A 22,719-nucleotide genomic window follows, 5' to 3' on the forward strand; every position below is an offset into this window, starting at 1 on the left:
AGCTCGATGACCTGGGTGGTTAGATCTTCATCTTCAGGTACCACCTGATACTCCCTAACTGCCTTAAGACCCTCTGTGGTGCGTACGGCTGGACACTCCTCAAACCCATCAACATGAAATAACCCTTTGTAGCTGTCATATATATGATTTCTGTCATCGGGAGCCAAGCCATCCTATAGTCCATTCGAGTTGACATGCTTTCAGAGCTTTCAAATGGGAGATCCAAGCTTCAAACCCTTCTGGAGCGTTGTAATATTTCACCCTTTCCTCATAGCTTTTGATGAAATTATCTTTGCTTGACCATAGCTCATGAATTTGGGGTGATGGCGGAGATGATCGATCAACCACATTTGTAGAAGAACACTGCAGCCTTCGAAGAATTGAGCCCCGGATCTACACAATGTCAATGCCCGGTAAATATCTGCCAATACTAGAGGAGCAAGTGTGTGATCTTTCTTTGTAATAAAGGTTTGTGCAACTCCAGCCATACGGGTATCTACCGTCCCTTTAGCATTTGGAAAGACTATGATTCCCAGGAGCGCAACTATGAAGGCGAACCTACGATGAATTTGCCAAATGTTCTTGTCATGTTTGTTGTTCAATCCTTTTTCATGTGTTTCGAACCCGACCGAATGCCCAAATCTGGAATACAAGAATTGAAAGGAATAGCATCCGTTGTCCACATGAGCCTTCTTCAATTGTTTGCTGATATTAAGGAGATCAAAGAATTTGTGCACTGATGGGGCTCTCGAGAATATCAGATGTTGTTTTCTCAAGTCCCGGCCAAAATGAATGTACCCCGATATTTCTTCCAGCGTAGCGGTGAGCTCAAAATTCGAGAAACGAAAGACATTGTGCACAGGATCCCAAAAGGTTACCAAAGCTTTGATCAAAATCTTCCTGTGGTTTGATTTCCAAAATGTCGGTGAGAGCATCTAACTGTTCCTTTACCCAGTCTTGACCATCTTTATTCAAATCATACCACCACATGCGCAACTGTAACTGAGCCTGCTCTATGACTAGTAGTTTCAGGTCCTGGACAATGTTCATCTTGGTACCTGTGGAAGGTTAGGGTTAGGGTTGACTCTGATGGATTTTTGAGAAAACAGTTCTTGACTCCCAAAGGAATGAGCAAAAGAAAATGACCCTTTCCCCTTCTACACGAAAGTGGCTGTTTTCGTAAATGTGGCCCCTTCGCAATTTCAAGTAAATTTTGAGGCCGGGGAAAGACACTTAGAAAAATGACCCTTTACTGACAGGGGAAGACACTTAGAAAAATGACCCTTTACTGACAGACTTGTTTGTTCTCTACAAAAATAGCCCTTCGACAACCGAAAAATGTTCTAAGGCTATCTCGGTGAGAACGGCACCGAAACTGGGTCGGCTTATTCTTGACACAGGGACCTACCTACAACTTCACTTTTATTGGGTTAATTTTGCAAAAAGAGGCCGAACCCTATGTAGGTTGCCTACGTATCCCACATCCGGTGGGAATCAGACCTGCGTAGTTCGGGCAGTTTTGACATAATTTTAAAAGAAAACACAAGTGATTCGTTTTGAAATGACTCTTTTTGCTTTTCTTCTTTTTGTTTTTTTTTCAAATCCCTCTTTTTTTTGGAAAAATTCGGCAGAGCTTCAAGACATTTTCAAATACCGAGATTTTTAAAACGGGTTTATTTCCTTTCTACGCCACTCTTGGTTTTTCCCCTGATTGTCTTTCCTAGCCGGTCAACATGCAGGCCGAAACAAATAAATGTTCACATTGCACGTAAATGCATCAGGATGGTCTGTTATTTTGGGTACACTTGTCCTAGACGGACCCAACCCCTGTGTTGAGCCCCCTAAGTCAAATGCACGTGATGCAAACAAACGTTCCTACTAGAGATCCGGCATGAGGTTATGTTCTTCTAGGTATAAACCTGGGGTTGTGTTCTAGACTGGGTTTACCCGAGTGGACAACTCGAGCCGAGGTGGGGGCAACGTACCGGGAGCACGAAAGTCTGCCCGACCTTGTTGCTGACCCATGCCTCGTTCTAATTGGTATGACTTCTAACAGAAAGTGGGCCACACGTACGTGTGCACCAATTTTTAGAAGACTCAGAAGGGTGGCATAAGAAGACATTTAATAAAATTCAAGCAATAATGAAATGGCAAATAAACAGCAAGTAGCACATTGGGTTCACAAAATGCAGTAATATTAACAATAAATAAAGCCAAGCAAAATCATATCAACAAGCTCGAATTCTTGAACCCTGAACCAGAGATTCTGGGTTCGTTCCCCAACAGAGTCGCTAGAGCTGTCACACCTCCTTTTTACTACCCCCGGAAAGGGTATATAAGGGAGTTTATCCAATTTAAGTGACAATCGAAACGGGATTATTATTTAAGATCAGAGTCGCCACTTGGGATAGTTTATGGTGTCCCAAGTCACCGATTTAGAATCCCGAATCGAAGAGATTTGACTCTGATTTAATGTCTACGAAACACAGAAATCCGGGTAAGGAATTCTGTTAACCCGGGAGAAGGTGTTAGGCACTCCCGAGTTCCGTGGTTCTAGCACGGTCGCTTTGATCATACTTGGCTTAATCAAATTGTCTAATTACTCATTTTAGAACCTATGTGTATTTGCCTTTTTTAACTAAGAAATTATCTTAAACGGGTCACGCGCACGTGTACCCATTTTGTTTGGCGCGTCAAAAATAATGTCACGCGAACGTGTCCACAATTAATAACGCTTTGTTATTATTAAGAAAGTTTAGTCGAAGTTGTGCGAACGCATACTCCGATTTTGTTTTTAAGATCGTAATTATATCACGCGAACGTGTACACAACTACGATGGTATATTAAATGTGCCTAAAGCAAACTACGAGTATTATTTTTACAACACTTAACAAGAGGGCCATAAACGATTCAATTATGGATGGCACACCTCGGTCTATTTTTAAAGAACTATATTTAATTAAAGCGGACTATATTAATAACGATTTTATTATTATTGAGAAAGTTTGGTCGAAGTTGCGCAAATGCATACTCCGATATGGTTTTTAGAATCGTAATTATGTCACGCGAATGTGTACAACAATCACAATAGTAGATTAAATCGCGCCTAAAGGCTTTTCTACGAATATTCATTTTTAATAGCTAAATTACAATATTTGTGAGGGCCATAGGTGATCTAATTATGGATGGCACACCTCAATCTATTTTTCTTTAAGAAATTATACTTAACTAAAGTCACCTAAAGATGCTTGGATTTTATCTAAATTAAAATCTATCTAGGGTTACTCTAAACAAACCTACATTGATGTATTATATTTTTCAAAAAAAAACTGTTTGGGGTGGAATTCCAGGCTTGCAATAAGCCCAGAAACAACCAGGAATCCTGAAAGGGGAACTGGGCTCAAGGTGAGGCCCGAGATTGAAACTGAAACAACGGGAGGCATCAGGGCTAAACTGGGCCATCTACACAGCCCAAGCATGCGACTTATAGTAATTATTTGATGCAAATTTCATTACATTAACATCTTGAGATCGAGCCATGTATTAAACAAAAATATATAAGGAAAACAATCAATCAACATAAGGCTGAAGTGCCCCAGCTTGAGACTGGGTCGCCTCGATTTGGGCCCATGTCAAGCTTCATTCGAGGCTCGGAAGGTCTTTTACCCTGTTACAGCCCAAATACTTGCAAAATTTAACTAAATGGAAAGGCATATTTTGAAGCTGAATCACATTACCATAATAAGGATACAACACTTAGTATTATAACATCGTACACATAATTTATTTCATTATCAAAACATAATAGAATTCCTAACTTTAACCAAACATCAACATGATTTCAAAACATATGGTGTACTAACATGGATTCATTCTTGTCTAATTCTAATCATCTAGACATGAATATTTACAGAGTTAACAGCAAACGTGCTGAAAATGTTCAATCGCCTAAACTCATATGGCAACCTCACAAGCCATAGTTTAATGCAGTCCCAAAATTACAACTAGAACACTATACAATCTTGAACCCTGAACATTTGAACTTTGAAAGCTTGTTAAGGGATAGAGTACTAATACCAATACTTAACCACAACTAGAAAAACAGCAATTACCAAACCAACTAAGATATTAAATGCTAGACAAAAAGAAAGCAGGATCTGCAAAGTTCATTCCACTTAAACAATGTTACACTTCAACTTGTCATTTCAGGGGTTGTGAAAATACCTGGATACACCAATAAACAACAAAAGACTTCAGCAAAAGGATAGTGAGATCAGCCGGATTTAACAGCAGTAGTCAACAGCAAGACAACCAGTTCAATCCATGTTTTAAAACCCAAAATCAACAAAGTATTGAAGTTCCTTTTTTAAAAAACCAAGAGAATGATGAATCAGCTACCCAATAGAACAGTATTCGAGCCCCCTTTTAGTGTTTCCCCATTCTGAAAATTTTATATCAGTGTGTGTATTTTCAGGACTTTGGTGCAGAGAATAGTGCTTAATCATCTGTGAAAGAAAGGCACTACTTATAGGCCTAAAAGGCCATGTGCCAAAAGCCAAATCAGGGAAATATTCCCTCAGCCTGAAAAGACATCTTTTCTAACCGACTGGGACAGTTGGCTGTCCCTTATTGGCCCAACATATTTGTGCTAGCCAAATAGAGACAACTGCCCCTATTCTAGAAGCTTCTTGTACTAGCCTTATCCAAAAACTTGTTTCATATTCTTCCCAAACCCCTTAAGTTTTTCAATTGTTCAATTAAGCCCTAAGAGTTTCTAACAATTAGCAAATTATGGCAAACAAGAACAAAGTAGGCAACATTGGAAAACAGAATCAAATAACAGCAGAAATGCAATTAAACCTTCAGACTATTCCTAAATTCATTTAACATGAACCAAATTAGCAATGAAACAGGAATAGAAATAACTCAGACCTAATACTCCCACGAGCCCAGAACTAACAATGATGAACCATTATCTAAGAACTAACCCAATTGAACATACCAACATACTAGGCCAAGGAATCATAACAACAAAAGGAAAGCTAGACTACAATAATAAACATACTGATTTCAAAATTAAACTAATTAGACACGTACTAAACCAGATTAACAGTCCCTAAAACTGCTGATTAAATATGCAGAATCAAGAAAGAAGAAAAAACGAAAACCTAACAACCCAAGATTATGGCCGATTTTTTGGTATAGGATTAGCCCAATTCAAATTAACCCCTTTTCTCAATTCCCCCTCTTTTTATTTCCTTTTCTTTTTCTTTTTTTTCTTTAATTAAAAGCCTAAATTAAAATCCTAAATTAATCTAGATTGTAAAACTAACCAATTTCCTAAAAATATAAAAATTCCCTGATCCTAAATCAAAAAGAAAAATCGATAATCTAGTAATTAAAAGGTAAAAATGTAAAATGGGCCATTTTTGTAATTTTCATTTTTAATGGAACAAATAATTAACTAATTAATCCTAAAAAATATAAAAATAAAACCTAAATGTAATGCATGGTATTTTTGGCATTTTTCACGATTTTCAATGGAAATTAAACGTGCACAAAAATACAAACGATTAATAAAATCCTACAAAAATCCTATAAAATGGCAAATAATTGGAAAAAATTTATTTTCTTGGTTTTTATAGGAGTAATTCATATAGGGCAAAAATCAAGTGCTCAAAGATCTTATCAACACCGTACCATCCAACTGGGAACGGACAGGCTGAGTCAACAAACAAAACTATCATTCAAAACCTAAACAAAAGGTTAGACGATGTAAAAGGAAAATGGAGAGAAGTTCTACCCGAGGTCCTTTGGGCATATAGAACGACATCGAAGTCCAGCACGGGGGCTACTCCGTTCTCTTTAGTATATGGCTCTGAGGCCTTAATCCCGATCGAGGTCGGAGAACCCAGCGCCAGGTTTTGGCATGCATCAGAGGAGTCAAATCACGAGGCTATGAATACTAGCCTCGAGCTATTAGATGAAAAATGAGAAGCTGCACTTGTTCGGATGGCGGCGCAGAAACAAAGAATCGAGAGATATTATAAAAGAAGGACTAACCTACGACACTTCGGAATCGGGGACTTAGTTCTACGGAAGGTTACCCTCAATACTCGAGACCCGAATGAAGGGAAACTAGGCCCGAAGTGGGAAGGACCGTACCGAGTCATCGGAGTTGTCAGTAAAGGATCTTACAAACTTGACACGATGGGAGGCGAACAACTGCTGAAAAATTGGAATGTATCACTACTCAAACGATACTACTGCTAAGGTATGACTTTCTCCTTTTGTCCATTTGAATTTAAAACTAACTCATTGCAGGTGTTCGATCGAAGATATCGAGGGCACCTTTTTACACGAAGACCTTAGGTTTTAAAGCACGCATTGCACTCTTTGTCCCTTAGATCGAATTTTGTCCCAAATAGGTTTTACCGGTGAGGTTTTTAACGAGGCAACAACTATGAGCTACCTAAGGAGAATTCAACAGTATCCAAGGATTCTTTCAATCAACCTCGAATATTGGGGGGTATCACCCTTGGAGATTATATTTTCGAGGAAAATACTTCACGCCAAAGAGGGCCTTGATAGGAAAACTTTGTAATGGGCCAAACGGTCAGATGAACCGTGTCCATGTAGAATACTCGAGCCCTGACGGCAAAACATGTACGCATGTATCAATTACTCAAATAAGCATTCTTTCTATATCAAAACACTTTGTGTCTAAAATAAATTTGCTACTATACGAACATCATACATGTGATCTTGCGAGAAACGGCTCAAGGGCCAAAGCACGAATACACCTCGAATACTCGGGGACTATCATCGACAGTCAACACATTCGAGTCATCCACACTCGAATTCATAAGAAATCAAAGAGGCATACCCTCGACATAAAAGCCAAGGCCATCATACTCGGGGACTAACCTTTCGAACAAGTTTAGAAGGTTATCGAGAAACAAGTCCAAGAGACATACCTGAAGGCTACGGCCATATTAAAGGCTACGGCCACATTAAAGACTACGGTCAGATAAAAAAGGCTACGGCCGAAATAATACGGCTCGGAGATGTCCGGCTTCCACCATAATCAAAAGGCCTTCAAATACTTTGAAAAACTAGTTAAATTAGGCTACCCTCAGCAAAAGCAGGTAAAAAAGGGCTTCGATAAAATCAGCCCTCGAATAACTTAAAGGCTTCGATAACATCAGCCTTCGGAAAAGCCTCAAGAGGTATTCAATTATCGTAACACAAATGGATTACAAATGAGGTTCTGATTCGAAAAACCCAACGGGTACAAAAAACACATGCTAAGGCATAAAGAAATTTTCACTAAGTCTTATAGCCGAAAAGAGGGAAAAATTATAGCCGCTTTAGAGGCCGAATTGGCCCAACTTAAAGAGCCTAAGGGCCGACCTAAAAGAGCCTAAGGGCCAATATAAAAAAACCTAAGGGCCAATATAAAAAAGCTAAAGGCCGAAGCATGTAGAGTTCGAGACCTTGCTCCCACTCAACTCGGACTCAAGAGTCCCATCATCCCGAGCTCACATCAAATCAACTTAAGCATAGCTCGAGGATTAACAAAAATCTTAAGAGGTATTCTATTATAAGTTCAAAAGATTGCCCATTGATCACTAAAAAACCTAAGGGTTTGTTCTATTCTGAGACCGAGCCAGTGCTCACTTGATCATTAAAGTTATAACATCAAAAGTTTCACAAATGAAGACGAAGCAGAATTCAATAGAAATCGGAGATAAAGCGAAAAGAAAGGGAATTCCTTATATTCATAAAGAGTATTTACAATACCCACAAGGGGACTTATACAAAAACAACAAACAAAAGAGCCTAAGCTACTTCGGGAGCCACGTCTTCAAAAACCACATCTTTGGAAGCCATATCCTCAGGAGCTGCATCTTCGGGAGCCGCATCTTCGGGAGCCTCCTCCTTGGGGACTTCATCCTCATCTTCTCCGCTTTCGGAGCCACTGGCGGAATCCTCACCATCAGAGAGTAAAGTGGCAGCCTCATCCTCCAAAGTTTTTGCTTTTTCAATGTCAGCTAAGAGGTCGAAGCCACGAGTGTGCACCTCCTCGAGAGTTTCTCTCCGGGATTGTCGCCTGGCATGATCAACAGCACATAATAACTTTTCTTCAGCCGCTATAGAGATTTCCTGTGCGCGAATGTTGGCAGCTTCGACATCAACTCGATAAGAGGACACAAACGCCTCAGCATCGGTTTTGGCCTTTGCAAGCTCAGCGGCCGATTTAGCTTCTAGCTCCACAATCTTTTGGCTCCGGGCCAGGCTTTCTCCCTTTACATTTTGAAGCTGGCGCTCAATCGAGGTCAGCTGATCCTGAAGCGTGTATTTCTCTGAGGCGAGACAATCCATATGTTTCTTCTACCCCAAGGTCTCGGCCTCTTTCACCTTGAGCTCCTCTCGAAGCTGCTCCACCAGCTCGCCTTTCTGCTGGGCCTGCAAAGTTGAAGTATTAATCACTATATCAAATGAGTGCATAACAGACCAAGGGATACATTACCTTTTCAATGAGCTCAGTCTGCTCTTGACGAGCTTTCGCCAATTCAACTCGCAGATCCCTGACCTCCTCCTCTTTCTGTACATAAAGGTGCTTGAGGTCGTCCCTCTCTTCCACCATTTTCTTGAGTTTGGCTTTGCATCGGGCAAGCTCGGCTCGGGATTTGGAAAATGCTTGTCGATGAAGCGCCACGGCCTTCACACAAAGAAAAGGAGTCAGAATTAGAAAAACGAGAATAAAACTCGAGCGTAATTATAAAGACAAAAACTTACTTGATTGAAAAGCCTCTAAGCCTCATCAAAGATAAACGAGGCATCAAGATCAGGACAATCTTCGATCCCTGCAAGGCACTCCCAAAAAATATCACTCCCTTCATGGGTCATTCCCACATCACGAGTCCTCACGGCCCCGACATCTCAGAATTGCCCTTCGGAGAACACAGGGCCCGGCGGCGAGTCATCAACATTAATTATCCCAAGTGATTCACTTGGGATATTATCCTCTCTGTGGAGGGCCTCGGAACTAGGCTCCTCAGGCTCACCCGCCAAATGTCCCCCGGGACGAGACGCATTTTTACCACCTGATGGCTCGGGGACTCTGCTCGAGCTCTCCTCCAAAATTTCTTCGGTTCGAGATTGAACCGCATCAGCCACCATCGGTTCAGCGGCCTTCGAAGCGTCAGTGCTTCCACTTTCCCAAGTTACCAACAGGCAGTCATCATCTTCTCCCGCCTCCTCGTCATCCCGAAGGTGTTGGGTCGCTTCTAAAGATAGGGCCGCGGGATCGGCCCTAGGCTTTTGAGCCTTGCTTTTCTTTAGCTTCGGGGAACTTGCAGGCGACCCCCTTTTCCTCTTCTTCTCTTTTGTTGATTTTGGTATTTCTTCTTCACCGGGCGGGGGCGGCCGCATAGCAACGGCGTCTCCGGGGACTGCGTTATGGTAAAGTGAGTATTCCATTAAGAAACATCAATATGTAAACAAGAGAACTCACCATGGTCTTTATCTTCCCTTGGCCAAATCACGCCAACTGTGTTCGCATAGGAAGAAGTGGAGGCCAGTTGCCGGACCCAACCTGCGAGGTCCGTGACCGCACTAGGAAACCAAGAGATAGCTGAATCATCAGAAAAGAATTAGGTCGAGAAAGAGTAGGGAAAGAAGGATATTAATCATCATCGATAATTTGTACTTACGTTTCATGTTCCACTCCTCGGGGAATGGTATCCACTCAGCAGGAATCAGATCGGTGGTCCTGATTCGGATAAATGGCTCATCCATCCTTTGTCCTTGTCCTCATCGATGCTGGAGAAAAGAGATTTTGAGGATCGGCACTGAAACTTTATCAGGCCACCTCGATAAAGGCGAGGGTTGTATAACCTGATCAGGTAGTCGAGGGTAAAAGGCATCCCCTCAACCAGGCCTGAGAAATATCTGATCAAATTGACGATACGCAAGAAAGAAGGGTAGATCTGGCCAAGCGTCACCTGGTATTGTTGGCAAAAATCAAGAATCACTGGGTCTACGGAAGCCAAAGCTGGATCTATGGGACTCAATGTGAAAGGGTAGGTATACACGCTTAAGTACCCTACTTTATGGGTGGTAATGTCCTCTTCGGGGGAAGGGATCACAACATCCTTATTCTTCCAATTGCATTCCTTTTACACCTGCTCAAGTTCATCTTCAGTTATCAAGCAGATGTATAGAGACATGGGCTCACATCAGCCTAGTGTCGATGCAGGTTTATCGATTTTAAAATCGGAAGTTAGCTCGCATGGCCCGGGACACTCCTCGATACGAGGTGGCACCACCGTTCTACCTCTGGCCGGCCGCGATGATGAAGCTTTTTCTTTCTGAGGAACAGTTTTAGATGTTTTAGCCATTGTGGTTGAGAAATTCAAGAGAAGAGAAGGAGTTGATGCTGTTGTAAGAACAAATTGAGAAAAGGGTAAACTCAGAGAAGTTGAAGAAGCTAGTAAGATTTTAAGGATAATTTGAGAAGTAAAGATTGCAAAAATTGTTAAATTGGCCTATTTATAAAGGCCAGTTTAACGGTTTGGGGAAACCAACGGCCGACCATCAGCCGCTTCCAATTAATGACCTTGGGAACTACATAGAAGCGACCTTTCAATCGCTTCAGTCGCTGACATCACGAGATTGACACCATGATCGAGGCATCAGAGCATCGAGGATCAAGTCGTCTCTTATCATATTATTCTAAGAAACGCGGGGACTATCTGTATACGGTCAAAATCAAGTGTGCTCGATTTAGTGGGCTCTAGGAACCACTTCAAGAATTGATCGAAGTACACTGGGTTCGAGGCCGATGGCAAAGTTTGAAGATCGAAGATTGAAGTGACCGATGAATATCGAGGCCGAACGTGACCGGCTTCGAGATAATGTCGTTGTGGCTTTGTAACATAATGAGCAAGATTCCTGCCACGTCCCCAAGATCGTGGCGTAAATTCCGAAATTGATTTATACCAGTTAGTACTAATCCGTACTAGGCGGTTAGACAGTTGTCCCAATAAGATTCTTTACTGTAAATAGAAATGTACCTTATTTAGGGTTCACCTATTATACAAAGGGGACACCAATCATTTGTAACGAGCATCAATCATTGGCAAAGAATATACTCTATTACTTTTTGGTTTATATTTCATCAGAATCGTCACTTTACTTGATTGTTCTTGCTTTACTGTTCTTCACCAACCTCGAGGCCACCTTAGCTCGAGGTCGAGATCGTCTTGCACACTGGTTTGATTTTACTTATTTCCTTCATTTATACGTTAGTTTTCTTGGTTATTAATTAGTATTGAACTAAATCACGTTTCTTTAAAATCATAAATCAAATTTAATCGTTACTCGTATTTTTGAGGTAAACATATACTATAACCATTTTTTCGTCAGAGCCTTTAGTATCAAGTTTCTCTTTTCAGTTCGAGTTGCTCTTGTTGGGATATACTATTAACCATGCGGTTTAGCTATTGTATTATGCTTTATTCTTTATGAAACAACTAATTATTTGATTTATTTAATTCAATAAAGTATTATTTTAAATAGATCATTTGTTACATGTATGTCCTTTATTTATGTAGTGGACGATTTAGTGTATGGAGTCTTAGCTCATGCACGGAAGATTAAATTGTCATTTCTCATAATTAATAAACTATATTCACAATCGAAGATATTGTTGGGTAAAATATCTTGAAGATTATAGCACATGATTAAGGAATAATTTATCTTGATTATGAGAGTGGTTTTACTCCAACTTCTTGTGCTAGTATACTTAGTGTATATTGAACGGACCAAATAGAGAAAATATTTTTTCGGATTCATTAAATGAGCTTATACTCCTAATCTTGATATAGTTATTATGATCAATATGATTTATTTATTGTTTTGATTTATCAAAAGGTACAACTCTATTCAGAGTTAGTGCATAGATTGGACAACAACGAATAGCGTTTTTGAAATAATAATTAGTTGATAGAATCCGTGACTCGGCATTGAGTTGATAATACCTCATTATGTAAGCTTATAAGATTTCATGTGAAAACCCGGCCAGTGGATTTTGTATCCGTCACAAGAAATAGTTTAAGCGGAATTACAAAGGATTTAGGGTGTGTTTGGTATGAAGGAAAATGTTTTCCTAGAAAATATTTTCATGGAAAATGGGTGGTTTTATCATTTATTTTCCTTTGTTTGGTTGGTGAGTGAAAGCCTTTTTCCAGAAAATATTTTCTAGTGTTTGGTTAGAGAGTAGAAAATATTTTTTAGGAAAATAATTTTTTATGCTACACTCCTCACCCCTTCCCCCAAGTCCCTAGTGTTCTGGTCTCCCGCCCCCCCCCCCCCCCTCCTCCCCAAAAATAACCAATATTTCATGACTCTATTTTCTTCAAGAATTTAATTATTCTTCTAAAAATTCACACAAACCCAAAGGAACTAATGTGTTGCTTTATTTTTTTTACGCAAAATCAACGTTGAAATTAGTGCTCATTAACTAAAAAAATCTCTTTTTTGATTGAAAAAGAAAGTACTATTTCTACAACATGAAAGTAAAGTACTCATTTTGTTGAAATGAAAGAAAATACTTTTTCTACATCATGAAAAAGAAAATACTCTTTCCGTTCAAATAAAAAAAAATACTTTTTACTGCATCATTTTGTTGAAGTGAAAGAATATACTTTTTACTTCATCATTTTGTTGAAATAAGAGAAAATATATTTTCTACATCATGAAAGAAAGTACTCCCTTTTTTTGTTAAAATGAAAAGAAAATACTCATTTGTTGAAATAAAAATAAAAATAATCTATTTATAACATGAAAAGAAAGTACTATTAGTAATATTTCTATTTAGGGTGGGGTGTGGATAGGGTGGGGTGGGTTGAGGGTGGGGTGGCTGGAGTTGGGGTGGGGTGGGGGTATGGGGGTGGATTGGTGGGGATGGGGAATGGTAGGAAGGTTGGAAAAGAGTTAGAAAAATATTTTCCCTTCTCTTGATAGGGAAAATATTTTTCTCCAGTTGGAAGAAAATGAGTTCATGAGGAAAATATTTTCCAAAACATTTAAGCCAACCAAACATGGGAAAATTGAAAAATATTTTCCGCCTTCATACCAAGCACACCCTTAATTAGTTGATTATATTAAATTTTTAGTGATTTATTTTAATTATCTGGTATTTGTAATCTTAACATGGGGAGTTAAAATAAGTGTTAGTGAATTTCGAAATTCATATTGAGGAGTTCAATTGCAGTTTTTAGTGGAATAAACTGTGATTAATTATAATAGGATTTAATTTATCTAAATTTTAAATTAATACTATAATTGGTAGTCTCTTATTATTTATGTGGCCCCTACTATACCTAGTAAAAATTATGGCGGTCTGTTTGAGTTGGACTAGGATTCCACTACACATAGCAGAATCCTACACGATTTTGGCCTGATTTTTGGCTTAATTTCGGGTCTACAAATAGAAGACTAGTTTCACCTAATAACTTATTCTTCAGACTAGTATTATTTTCCGACATAAATAATTTCGTCCGAGGCTATACTAGGAGCATAGCAGAAGACCGTAGTCCTGAATTCTTGCCCGGTGAACGATTTGTGCAACAGTTTCGAAAGGTTAGTGCTTCTATCTCTGCAATTAAATCATTGTCATGTTTACATGTTTGTGATACATGTGTTTATGCTTGCTTCCGCTACACATGTTCTCCATTTCACATGAAATTATAATTTAGTCTCGCTGAGTACTGAATATTTGTGTAATTGTTCGTGCTGCTATTAAACATCAGAAAGTATAGGCTAAATACGAGTCTATCTTAACTAACTGAACACAGTTAAACTAAAGATTGAATTCTCTCCCTTCTCTCTAACTTCTCTCTCTAACCAACGATGCTATCAAAAGATTTGGTAGGACAACACTCCAATGACCCACCTCCCATGCCCCCACCAGCTCCCCCTGACCATTGTCCTCAACCAATGAGAATCCAACAACAAACCTACTCAAAACTAGTTCACCTAAAGTCACCAACTCAACGGCTACTATGCAGAACACCTCCCACACCAAACCACCCTATTCCACCGGAATCCCAAATAGTAGCTCCATAATTCCCACCTCTACAGATCCAAAATCTACAACCACATAACCCAAAGCAGATAATATAAAGCCCAAGACAAGTTCTGTACCATCTCAACCCAAAATTTCCTCAAATTTCGACAAGCCACCCTGCCGGAATGAGCTTGCGGCAGATGAAAATGTTAATCAATCACAAAGTCCCCCTCAAAAAATACAATTACACTGATACGAACAGAAATTATGAAAATCGAAAAAGAAGGAACACCTAAAGAGTAATGAAATGAACTACTCTTGAACAGTGATTCCAAGAGCTTGATGAAGCTCAGTTGAATTGAGAGAATAGAGAAAAGAGAGTATTATTGATCTTAGCAACAATAGATGATTACAGAGAAAGGAATTTGTGAGCTATATAGATGAACCCACGTGATGTGCAGTAGTTAGTTATAACTAACTTCCGGAAGTCACATGACTCTCACGTGTTTTCTAACAACCTTCACTCGACTTTAACTACTAACTCAGCTACTAACTCAACTACTAACTATGATTATTCACTAACTATAGTTATTACATTCAGATACGTATCAATACCCCTATTCAGATAATCCTTATCCTCAAGGATTAAAAAGTAGAAACTTGAGCTTGAAATCCTATAGATCCTCCCAAGTACTGTCTTCTGGTGCAGCATTCATCCATTTGAAAAGAACTTGGGCTATTGCCTTGCCGTGCTTCTTGGCCAGCCTTCTTTCTAGTATTGCCTCAGTTTCTAGTAGTATTAAAAGGAAAGGGTCTTGCTTGCGACGAGATCACTCGTAGAGATACGAAAAAAGTCGCTCAAAATAATCAGATGGAAAAGGGGAACTGCAGCAGGGATAACTTGGAGCCAAAACCAGATTCTTTCAACAAAAAGAAGAAGAGGAATAGGAGGAAGAAACAAAATATTGTGGTCGAGGAAGAGGATATAGACAAACAAGCAAATTTGGTGAATGATCAAATAGCACCAAAGCAAATTGAAAAGGAAACAAAAAATTCCAAAACAGTTGATATAGTGAATGAGCAAACGCAAGAACACACACAGAAAGAGATTGCACCCTCATCTATTCCAGAAGATGATGGTGACATGTTAAATACACAAGTTCTAATTAATAAAGCAGTGTATGAAATTGATACAGGAGACACTGACAGCAACTATCTTAAGCTAATTTGTGGAACTGATCTTGAGACCAAGAGTAAGGAAGTTGATGACGATCTTACGATTCGGGAACACCCCAACTCCTCTGAAATGGGGTATCACAGCTCAGAGGATATGGATTATGCAGATGATGAAAGCTCAGAAACAAGTGAGGAATATGCTAGTGTGGACAGTGAGGAAGACAACAGTGATGAACATGCAGATAGATTGGTGGCGGCAGTTACCTCCCATTCAATGGTTGAGGTAAATGTAACAGCAGAGTATGGAGAGGTGGCTAATATTGGGCACCTATCTAATAGAGGAAGAGGAATGGGTCAGCAAGAGATGTGGTAGAACTTTATCAAGAGGCAGAGGGATTAGAGGGGGTAAGCAAAACAACTAAAGGCCTGGAAGGGTCTCATAGGGTTAGATCTTATCTGCTTAAGTGATTATGTTTAAGTCCCTCTATTGGAATATCAGGAGCATTAAATCCAATGGTGCTCTTGAAAGACTTAAACAATTAATTACTTCAGAAAAACTATCATTGATTACCTTGAGTGAACCTTTCTATGAGGCTAATAAATTGGACAAATTCAAAAGAAGTCTTAGTTTTCAAAATGCCTTTGCCAACTATAATAGCCAAATTTGGATCTTTTGGGAAGATAATTTTGACTGTACGATTGTCGAAGAGGATGAATAACGGGTTACTTGCAAGATCAAAGTTAATGAGGTATCTCTACTCTGGACCTCTGTATATGCGAAGTGTGATGATCAACTAAGAGAGGATTTATGGGAGAGTCTTAGAACTTTAAGTGATTCATGCAACCTTCTATGGTTAGTAACAGGAGACTTTAATTGCATAATTGACCCAGTGGAAAAGAAAGGAGGATCTCTCCCCATAAAATGTCCAAAAGTTTGTCGTTCATTCGGTGTATCATGGATTGTGAGCTTCTGGATACTGGTTACACACTGGTTCTGATTTTACTTAGTGCAATGGTTGGTGTCCAAACAAAAGAGTTTGGCAGCGATTAGATAGAGTATTGATAAATCATGATTGGTTGAACATATTTGATTCCACTCAGGTTTCTCACTTGATCAGAACAGGATCTGACCACTGCCCTCTACTAATCACTATGAAATCTAAGATGAAGACCCTATAAAATATTTTAGCTTATTGGATTTTGTTGACTGAAGAAATTGACTTCTCTGAGATCTGGATTGAAAGAGTTTGGAGGTTGATCAATAATGTATGGTACTCGATCAACCTTAATGGCACTAGACATGGGTTCTTTAAATCTTCCAGAGGGATCAGACAAGGGGATCCAATATCCCCTTCCTTGTTTGTGATTGGAGCTGAACTACTACCTAGATTGATGAACATGCTCCCAGAGAGTGGTTTTATTCCATACTCAGCAGAGAAGAATGGCCCATTTATCACCCATTTGTGTTATGCAGATGATACTATTCTATTTTTATAAGGTGATTTTGTTTCTCTCAGCTTGATGATGGACAGACTAAGAGCATATGAATGTATATCCGATCAGAAAGTCAATAAAAAAAATCTGGATTCTATGTCTCCTCACAGTTTGATGAAGATAATGTCAAAAATATTACTGGCTTTCCACACTTTCAGTTCCCCGTGCAATATTTAGGTTGTCCTATTTACATGGGAAGGAAGATAATTGTCCACTTCAACAACATGGTGGCCAGAGTCTCTAGAAGAATGCAAGGTTGGTAAAGCCGTTCTAATAAAATCTCTTCTTCAATCTCTCCCACTCCATCTTCTATATGTCTTGTATCCTCCCAAAACGGTCTTATACCATATTGAGAGGATAATCTCTAATTTCTTTTGGGGAAGATTTAAGATAGAAATAAGGTGCACTGGATATAATGGGCTCATCTATGCTATCCGACCATTGAAGGAGGAGCTAATTTTAGGTCTCTACATGACACTTGTAAAGCCTTCTTAGCTAAAGTTTGGTGAAATTTTAGAACCGAAAAGGGATTGCTAGAGAATTTTCTAGAGGCAAAGTACTGCAAAAGAAAACATCCAATAGCTAGAAAGTGGTCATATGGTCAATCTCACACCTGGAAAAGGCTCATGGATAGCAAGGAAGATGCCGAAAAATTCATTTTATGGAAGATAGGCAAAGAAAATGTGTCGTTTTGATGGGATAATTGGCCTGGCAAAGGTGCACTGGCTAAGCTCAGGCAACTACCCAAGGTCCTGAACTTCATTGAAGAGGGAAGATGTAATGTGAACAAGCTTAAGGAAGTCCTCCCCAATAGTTTCATTAGCATTATTTTGGAGATTGAGATTTATGGGGGCAGCGAAAATTTGCCAGTTTGGTCAGTTGATTCAAAAGGAGTCTTTACTTGTAAATCGGCATGGGAAAATATGAGAAAACAAATGTCCATATCTTTCACTGCATCTATGATGTGACACAAGAGAATTTCTTTCAAAATCTCATTTTTTATCTTGAGGATGATTCAGTCCAGAATTCCTACTGATGAAATGATTCAGAAATTTGGTAGAATGGTTCCATCCATGTGCTCCTGCCGTACTAATCACAATGAGGATACTGTCACTCATCTCTTTTGCAAAAGCAAGATTGCTACACAAGTTTGGCTATTCTTTGGTAGATATTGTGGTATCACCTTGAGAATGGGAAATATCAGATAGATTCTATCTAATGTTTGGGTGGCAAGCAAAAACAAAGAATAAAATCCATGCTGCTTTGTTACAATGCCTACCATTAGTTATCTGTTATGAGATTTGGAATAGTAGGTATGCTTCCAGATTTGAAAATATTCACATGTTCGAAAGGTTTATAATTCAGCAGGTGTCTAAATATATGACTTTCCTTTTAAATATTCAATTCCCCAAAGTTACTCTTCCTCATCCTTGCCATGCTTTATGCACAGCAGTAGAGACGGCTAGACTGGTCATTACCAGCCAATCAGTAAGGTGGTATAAACCTGATGATGGATGGGTAAAATTAAACACGGATGGTTGTAGTAAAGGGAATCCAGGAAACTCTGACGGAGGGGGAATACTCAGAAACAGTCAAGGTGCTTGCATTTTCGCATTTGCTGATTATTATGGCACTTGTAGTAATAACATGGCTGAGGCCAAAGCTATGCTTCAGGGTATAAAAATGTGCATTGCTAGTCGATACTCCAATGTAATAGTTGAAGCTGATTCCCAATTGATAGTAGACATGATTAACAACAAAATGAAGGTTCCTTGGCACATCCAACATATCATAGACCAGATTGTTCTTCTCTCAAGTAATGGTAATTTTTGTTTTGTCCATATATTCAGAGAGGGTAATATAGCTGCGGATCAATTAGCAAACAGGGGTGAAAAAGGGAGAAATCGAGTTATTTTTTATGATAAGAGCTCCTTACCAGATTATGTGAAGGAAATTGTAAAATTGGTTCAGCAGAGCACTCCAAACTTCAGATTCAGACCAAGGAAGAACTGTTGTGTAATTAATGATGCTAACCTTAGATAGTGATGATGTTTGTATAGTTTTTTCAACTATGCTCGTACTAACTTTTTGTGAAGCTCGATGTACAAATATTGTAAAATATGTAACCATCAAAGCTAGGCAGTATTTTATTGATCAGATGTACACAAGAATGAGTACTATCATTCTCCATCATGTTTTGGAGGCTATGGTTTATGTAATCCTCTGTGTTATCTAAAGGTTAGGGTATAACCTAAACCCCCCACCATCATGGTGGACTTTTTTGGGGGGAAAAATCAATTTAATCGTCCTCCTAATTTTGAAGGAAAGACCAATCCCATATGTGGAAACTTGCACGATTAGCATCCAATTACGAAAACAAGAGTTATCTTTTGAGGAAGCAGATTTCTGCTTCTCTCTGAACTTTCAAATGGAACATCCTGACAAGCGCATTGATTTCATCCTAAATAACAAGTTTATACATCCTGAGATATTAGCCTAGTAACACCAACGGAACTACATTAGAACAAATTGAGAAATTGGCACAAGATAAGGAAATCGAGAAAAATCATCAATTTGATCATAAACAACTAGGAGGAGATTGTTTCCCATATGAAGCACCAATCACATTTAAACACGAAGACGTGGCTGGTCCTCCTCGTCCGTGGTATGCCAAGTTGATATTGTTAAGCTGCACATTCTTACAGGGCACCAATTTACTACATTTTAAAGTGACTGCAACCTTTGAACTTGATGTTCCCCATATGTTACTGAATGTCACATTGCTTATTTGTACTTTAGAATTGTCATGTCCCTACACAACATTAACAAACATACTTCAATAATTCAATTCACTATGTAAAAAGAAGTGGTACGAAATGACACCAGGTAGTCATTCTAGAAGACTGCTATTTAGAAATTAGTCGGTGTGTCCTGAATTTCAATTTTTCATACACAAAGTGTTGAAGTTAAGATTTTTAGTTTAAATTTTCAGGACAAAATAAGTATTGGCTAATCCCTAAATAATAGTCATAGAAATGTGGTCATCACGTACCAGATTGCTGCAAGAAGGATATGGGCAGTATTGTTGATCAATGAGGATTGGATTATTGACATTTTGCATGTAAATGTCACCAAAAAATATATCAGAAGCCTCACTTGACAAAGACGGTGCCCAAGTTTTGATCCTTGCCCCATTTTGAGTACCAATAAATGTGCAATTTCTCACATTTATGCCTGTAACAAATTCTCCAGGTGATTTTCCTAGACTACCAATGCTAATTCCATGACCAGGTCCACAAGTAACATCGGAAATGTCGATGTTTCGGCTGCCTGTAACCATGGAAATGCAGTCATCGCCGGTCTGAATAACAGTTCTTGAAATTCTGATGTTAGTTGAAGCTCCGATGTGAATGCCGTCGGTGTTGGGGCTGTCCCCAGGAGCTGTCATTCGTACGAAACTGATGTTTATGTTGTTGCACGCAAAGAGGTTTATGTGGGAGTTCTTGCTGTTGATTGATCTCAAATGATGGATTCTTGAATTCGTCACGAAATCGAATCTCAAAGTCTAATTAAAAAGAAACACGAAACATTAGAATAAAAATCGTAAATTTACTAGATACTAGAAGTATTTGTTGTTGAATAATTATTTCAAAAAGGTGTTACAACAACGACATACCCACATAATGACGTTTGGGGTAGTGTAAACGCAGATTCTTCAATTTGGAAGACGTGTTATTATTTCTATTTTTTAAAATTTTCTTTTCGGGTGGGTTTGGTCATCGAATAGTGTAGGGGTCATTGACCCTTTTGTGGGACTAGAGTTATATGACAAAATGAAGAAAATCTCTCGTAACCACTGAAGTCAACTCTAGTCCCTATTTTGGAAAAAGGTTGTCTTGGCCAATAAAATGCTCCTCTGATGTGGTAAGTCCATACCCTGTGAAAATTCTAGTACTAGTAATTTACTACCTTACCAATAAAAACACTTTCGAATTAAGAAACATAATCATGTAATAGTATGTTGATTTTACCACCTTACCTAAAAAAACTCTTTCATAATAAGAAACATAATCAAGTTGTAGCATGTTTAGTGGGATTATGTAAATCTCAATTGAAAGATCTTAGTCCTAAGTCCTAACAAAGTAAACTAAATTTAAGGAGAAAAAAGTATGCGAATTAATGACTTCACACTACACAAGTATTACTAAATACCATTTGATATATGAGTAGACACAATTCCTAACTCAAGGATGTCCATTAAAGATTTACTCCCAATTCCTTCCAAAACATGAAATATGAAGACTGAAAACTCTAGATTATAACAATTTTCACTCAAAGTCAACATCCCCATTCTTTGAAAAATGCAATGAATTAAAGAAAAAAAGAATCTTTATTGTAAAACGATCATCCACAAGTGTTTTGCACATGAACTTTAAGCACTTAACTATAGTTAATTATATGCATTTTCAACTCATTTTATTACTTAACAGTAATGAGTTAATATAATTTGGCGTAAACAGAATAAGTATTTTACCGTGGAAAACTTACCACAGGAAGAGGCATGCAATGGGGGTTCTTGGAACAATCGTTATATGGCCAAGCAGAAGCACCTTGGCCATCCAAATAGCCACCACCTTTAACAACTAGCCCATTTATGTAACGAAAACCAATCCAAGTATTTGTGTTGAACAATGATGGACTTGTGGGAGCTTTAAGAACCCCTTTTATTACAAATCTCATTAAACTCCTACATGGACCCTCAAATGAAACTGACCTCAACATGTAAGTTCCATAGGGAATTAAAACCATACTCCTTCCTCTCCACTGACAAGCATCTTCCCATGCCTTTAAAAATGCCTAAAAACACAAAACAAAGAATAGAAAAGTTAAAGAGGCGGATCTAAAATCAGTATGTGTTTAACTGAATCGGTTGCTTTCAATTTGAACTATGTATATATCTGCAAAAAAAAATTATAAATATTTATATACACACTCATTCAACCACTAACTTAGATTCTGAATTCGTCTCTTCGTATTGTACATCATTTGGTGCATTATCATATAGTCACATTATTTTCACTTTGCAATCGATACAAACAAGAGAGTAGGGCCTAATTAATGTCTTTTTCCAATACAAACCTGGCCATTATCTCTCTTCTCATCAGCAACTGCACCATAATCCAAAACATTGAAGAACTTAAGTGGTGAATTATAATATTGGGCATTAGCTATGCACAAGAATACAAACAAGCACACACTAAAACTTGCAGAAGCCAATGAAACCATTTTTTTCCTTTCAACTGCACTGCTCTCTCATGAGAACAACAATTATATAAAAGACATAGGCTTTTGATGTTTGATGTATAAAATGATACAAATAAGGTACCCTTTAGGCTAAATTTAATTTCTTTCCTCTCTCTTGGATTATTTTCCAATTTTGGATTTATATGCATGATCTCATTTTGACTTTTTCTTGATTACTTACCTAACATATGTTTTTTTTACCAAGTTAGCCAAGAAATAAACACTGATAATATTCTTCAAAACATTAAAGCCTTTGGTTTAGGTAACTATATATCCTATTAAGTATAAAATTATCAAAAATCTATTAGTACGGAAGTCGGTAGCATTTGACTGCCGAGGACTTGTTTCTTGAATTTATCAACGGTATTAATAAGTTCGTAAAAATTTGCTATTGGAGCCAAGGATTCCACTTATGGTGGAAAAGATTCATTTCTGATTTTATCTTAATTAATTAAGAAGAAAGTTTTTTCTTTTCCTTATTTTGGTAACCAATTCATTCAGTTTCCGTAACGAGTCCTTTACATTTAGGACATTTACACAGAAGAGAACTAGCTCGATATTGCTCTTTGGCATTTTTTTTTTAACTCTGTTAATTTGTTTATTTTCAGTAGAAACGGTATAGCTTAGTAGATATGTAATTTTTGACCCTCCTCGAAATTTTATATAT

At 38.3% G+C, this 22,719-nt stretch overlaps 1 protein-coding gene across 1 annotated transcript; it reads right to left on the bottom strand.

Moving 5' to 3' along the window:
• LOC109231798 (exopolygalacturonase-like) lies at nucleotides 19,191-22,034 on the bottom strand. The gene is made up of 4 exons (XM_019397435.1): nucleotides 21,888-22,034; nucleotides 21,297-21,605; nucleotides 19,801-20,313; nucleotides 19,191-19,560 (listed from the first exon to the last, which is right to left on the bottom strand). Exons 1-4 carry the CDS (start codon nucleotides 22,032-22,034, stop codon nucleotides 19,327-19,329), a joined length of 1,203 nt encoding a protein of 400 aa, XP_019252980.1. The 3' UTR covers nucleotides 19,191-19,326.

The sequence above is a fragment of the Nicotiana attenuata genome, chromosome 8 (genome assembly GCF_001879085.1).
Source record: "Nicotiana attenuata strain UT chromosome 8, NIATTr2, whole genome shotgun sequence".
In the NCBI taxonomy this organism is placed as follows: domain Eukaryota; kingdom Viridiplantae; phylum Streptophyta; class Magnoliopsida; order Solanales; family Solanaceae; genus Nicotiana; species Nicotiana attenuata.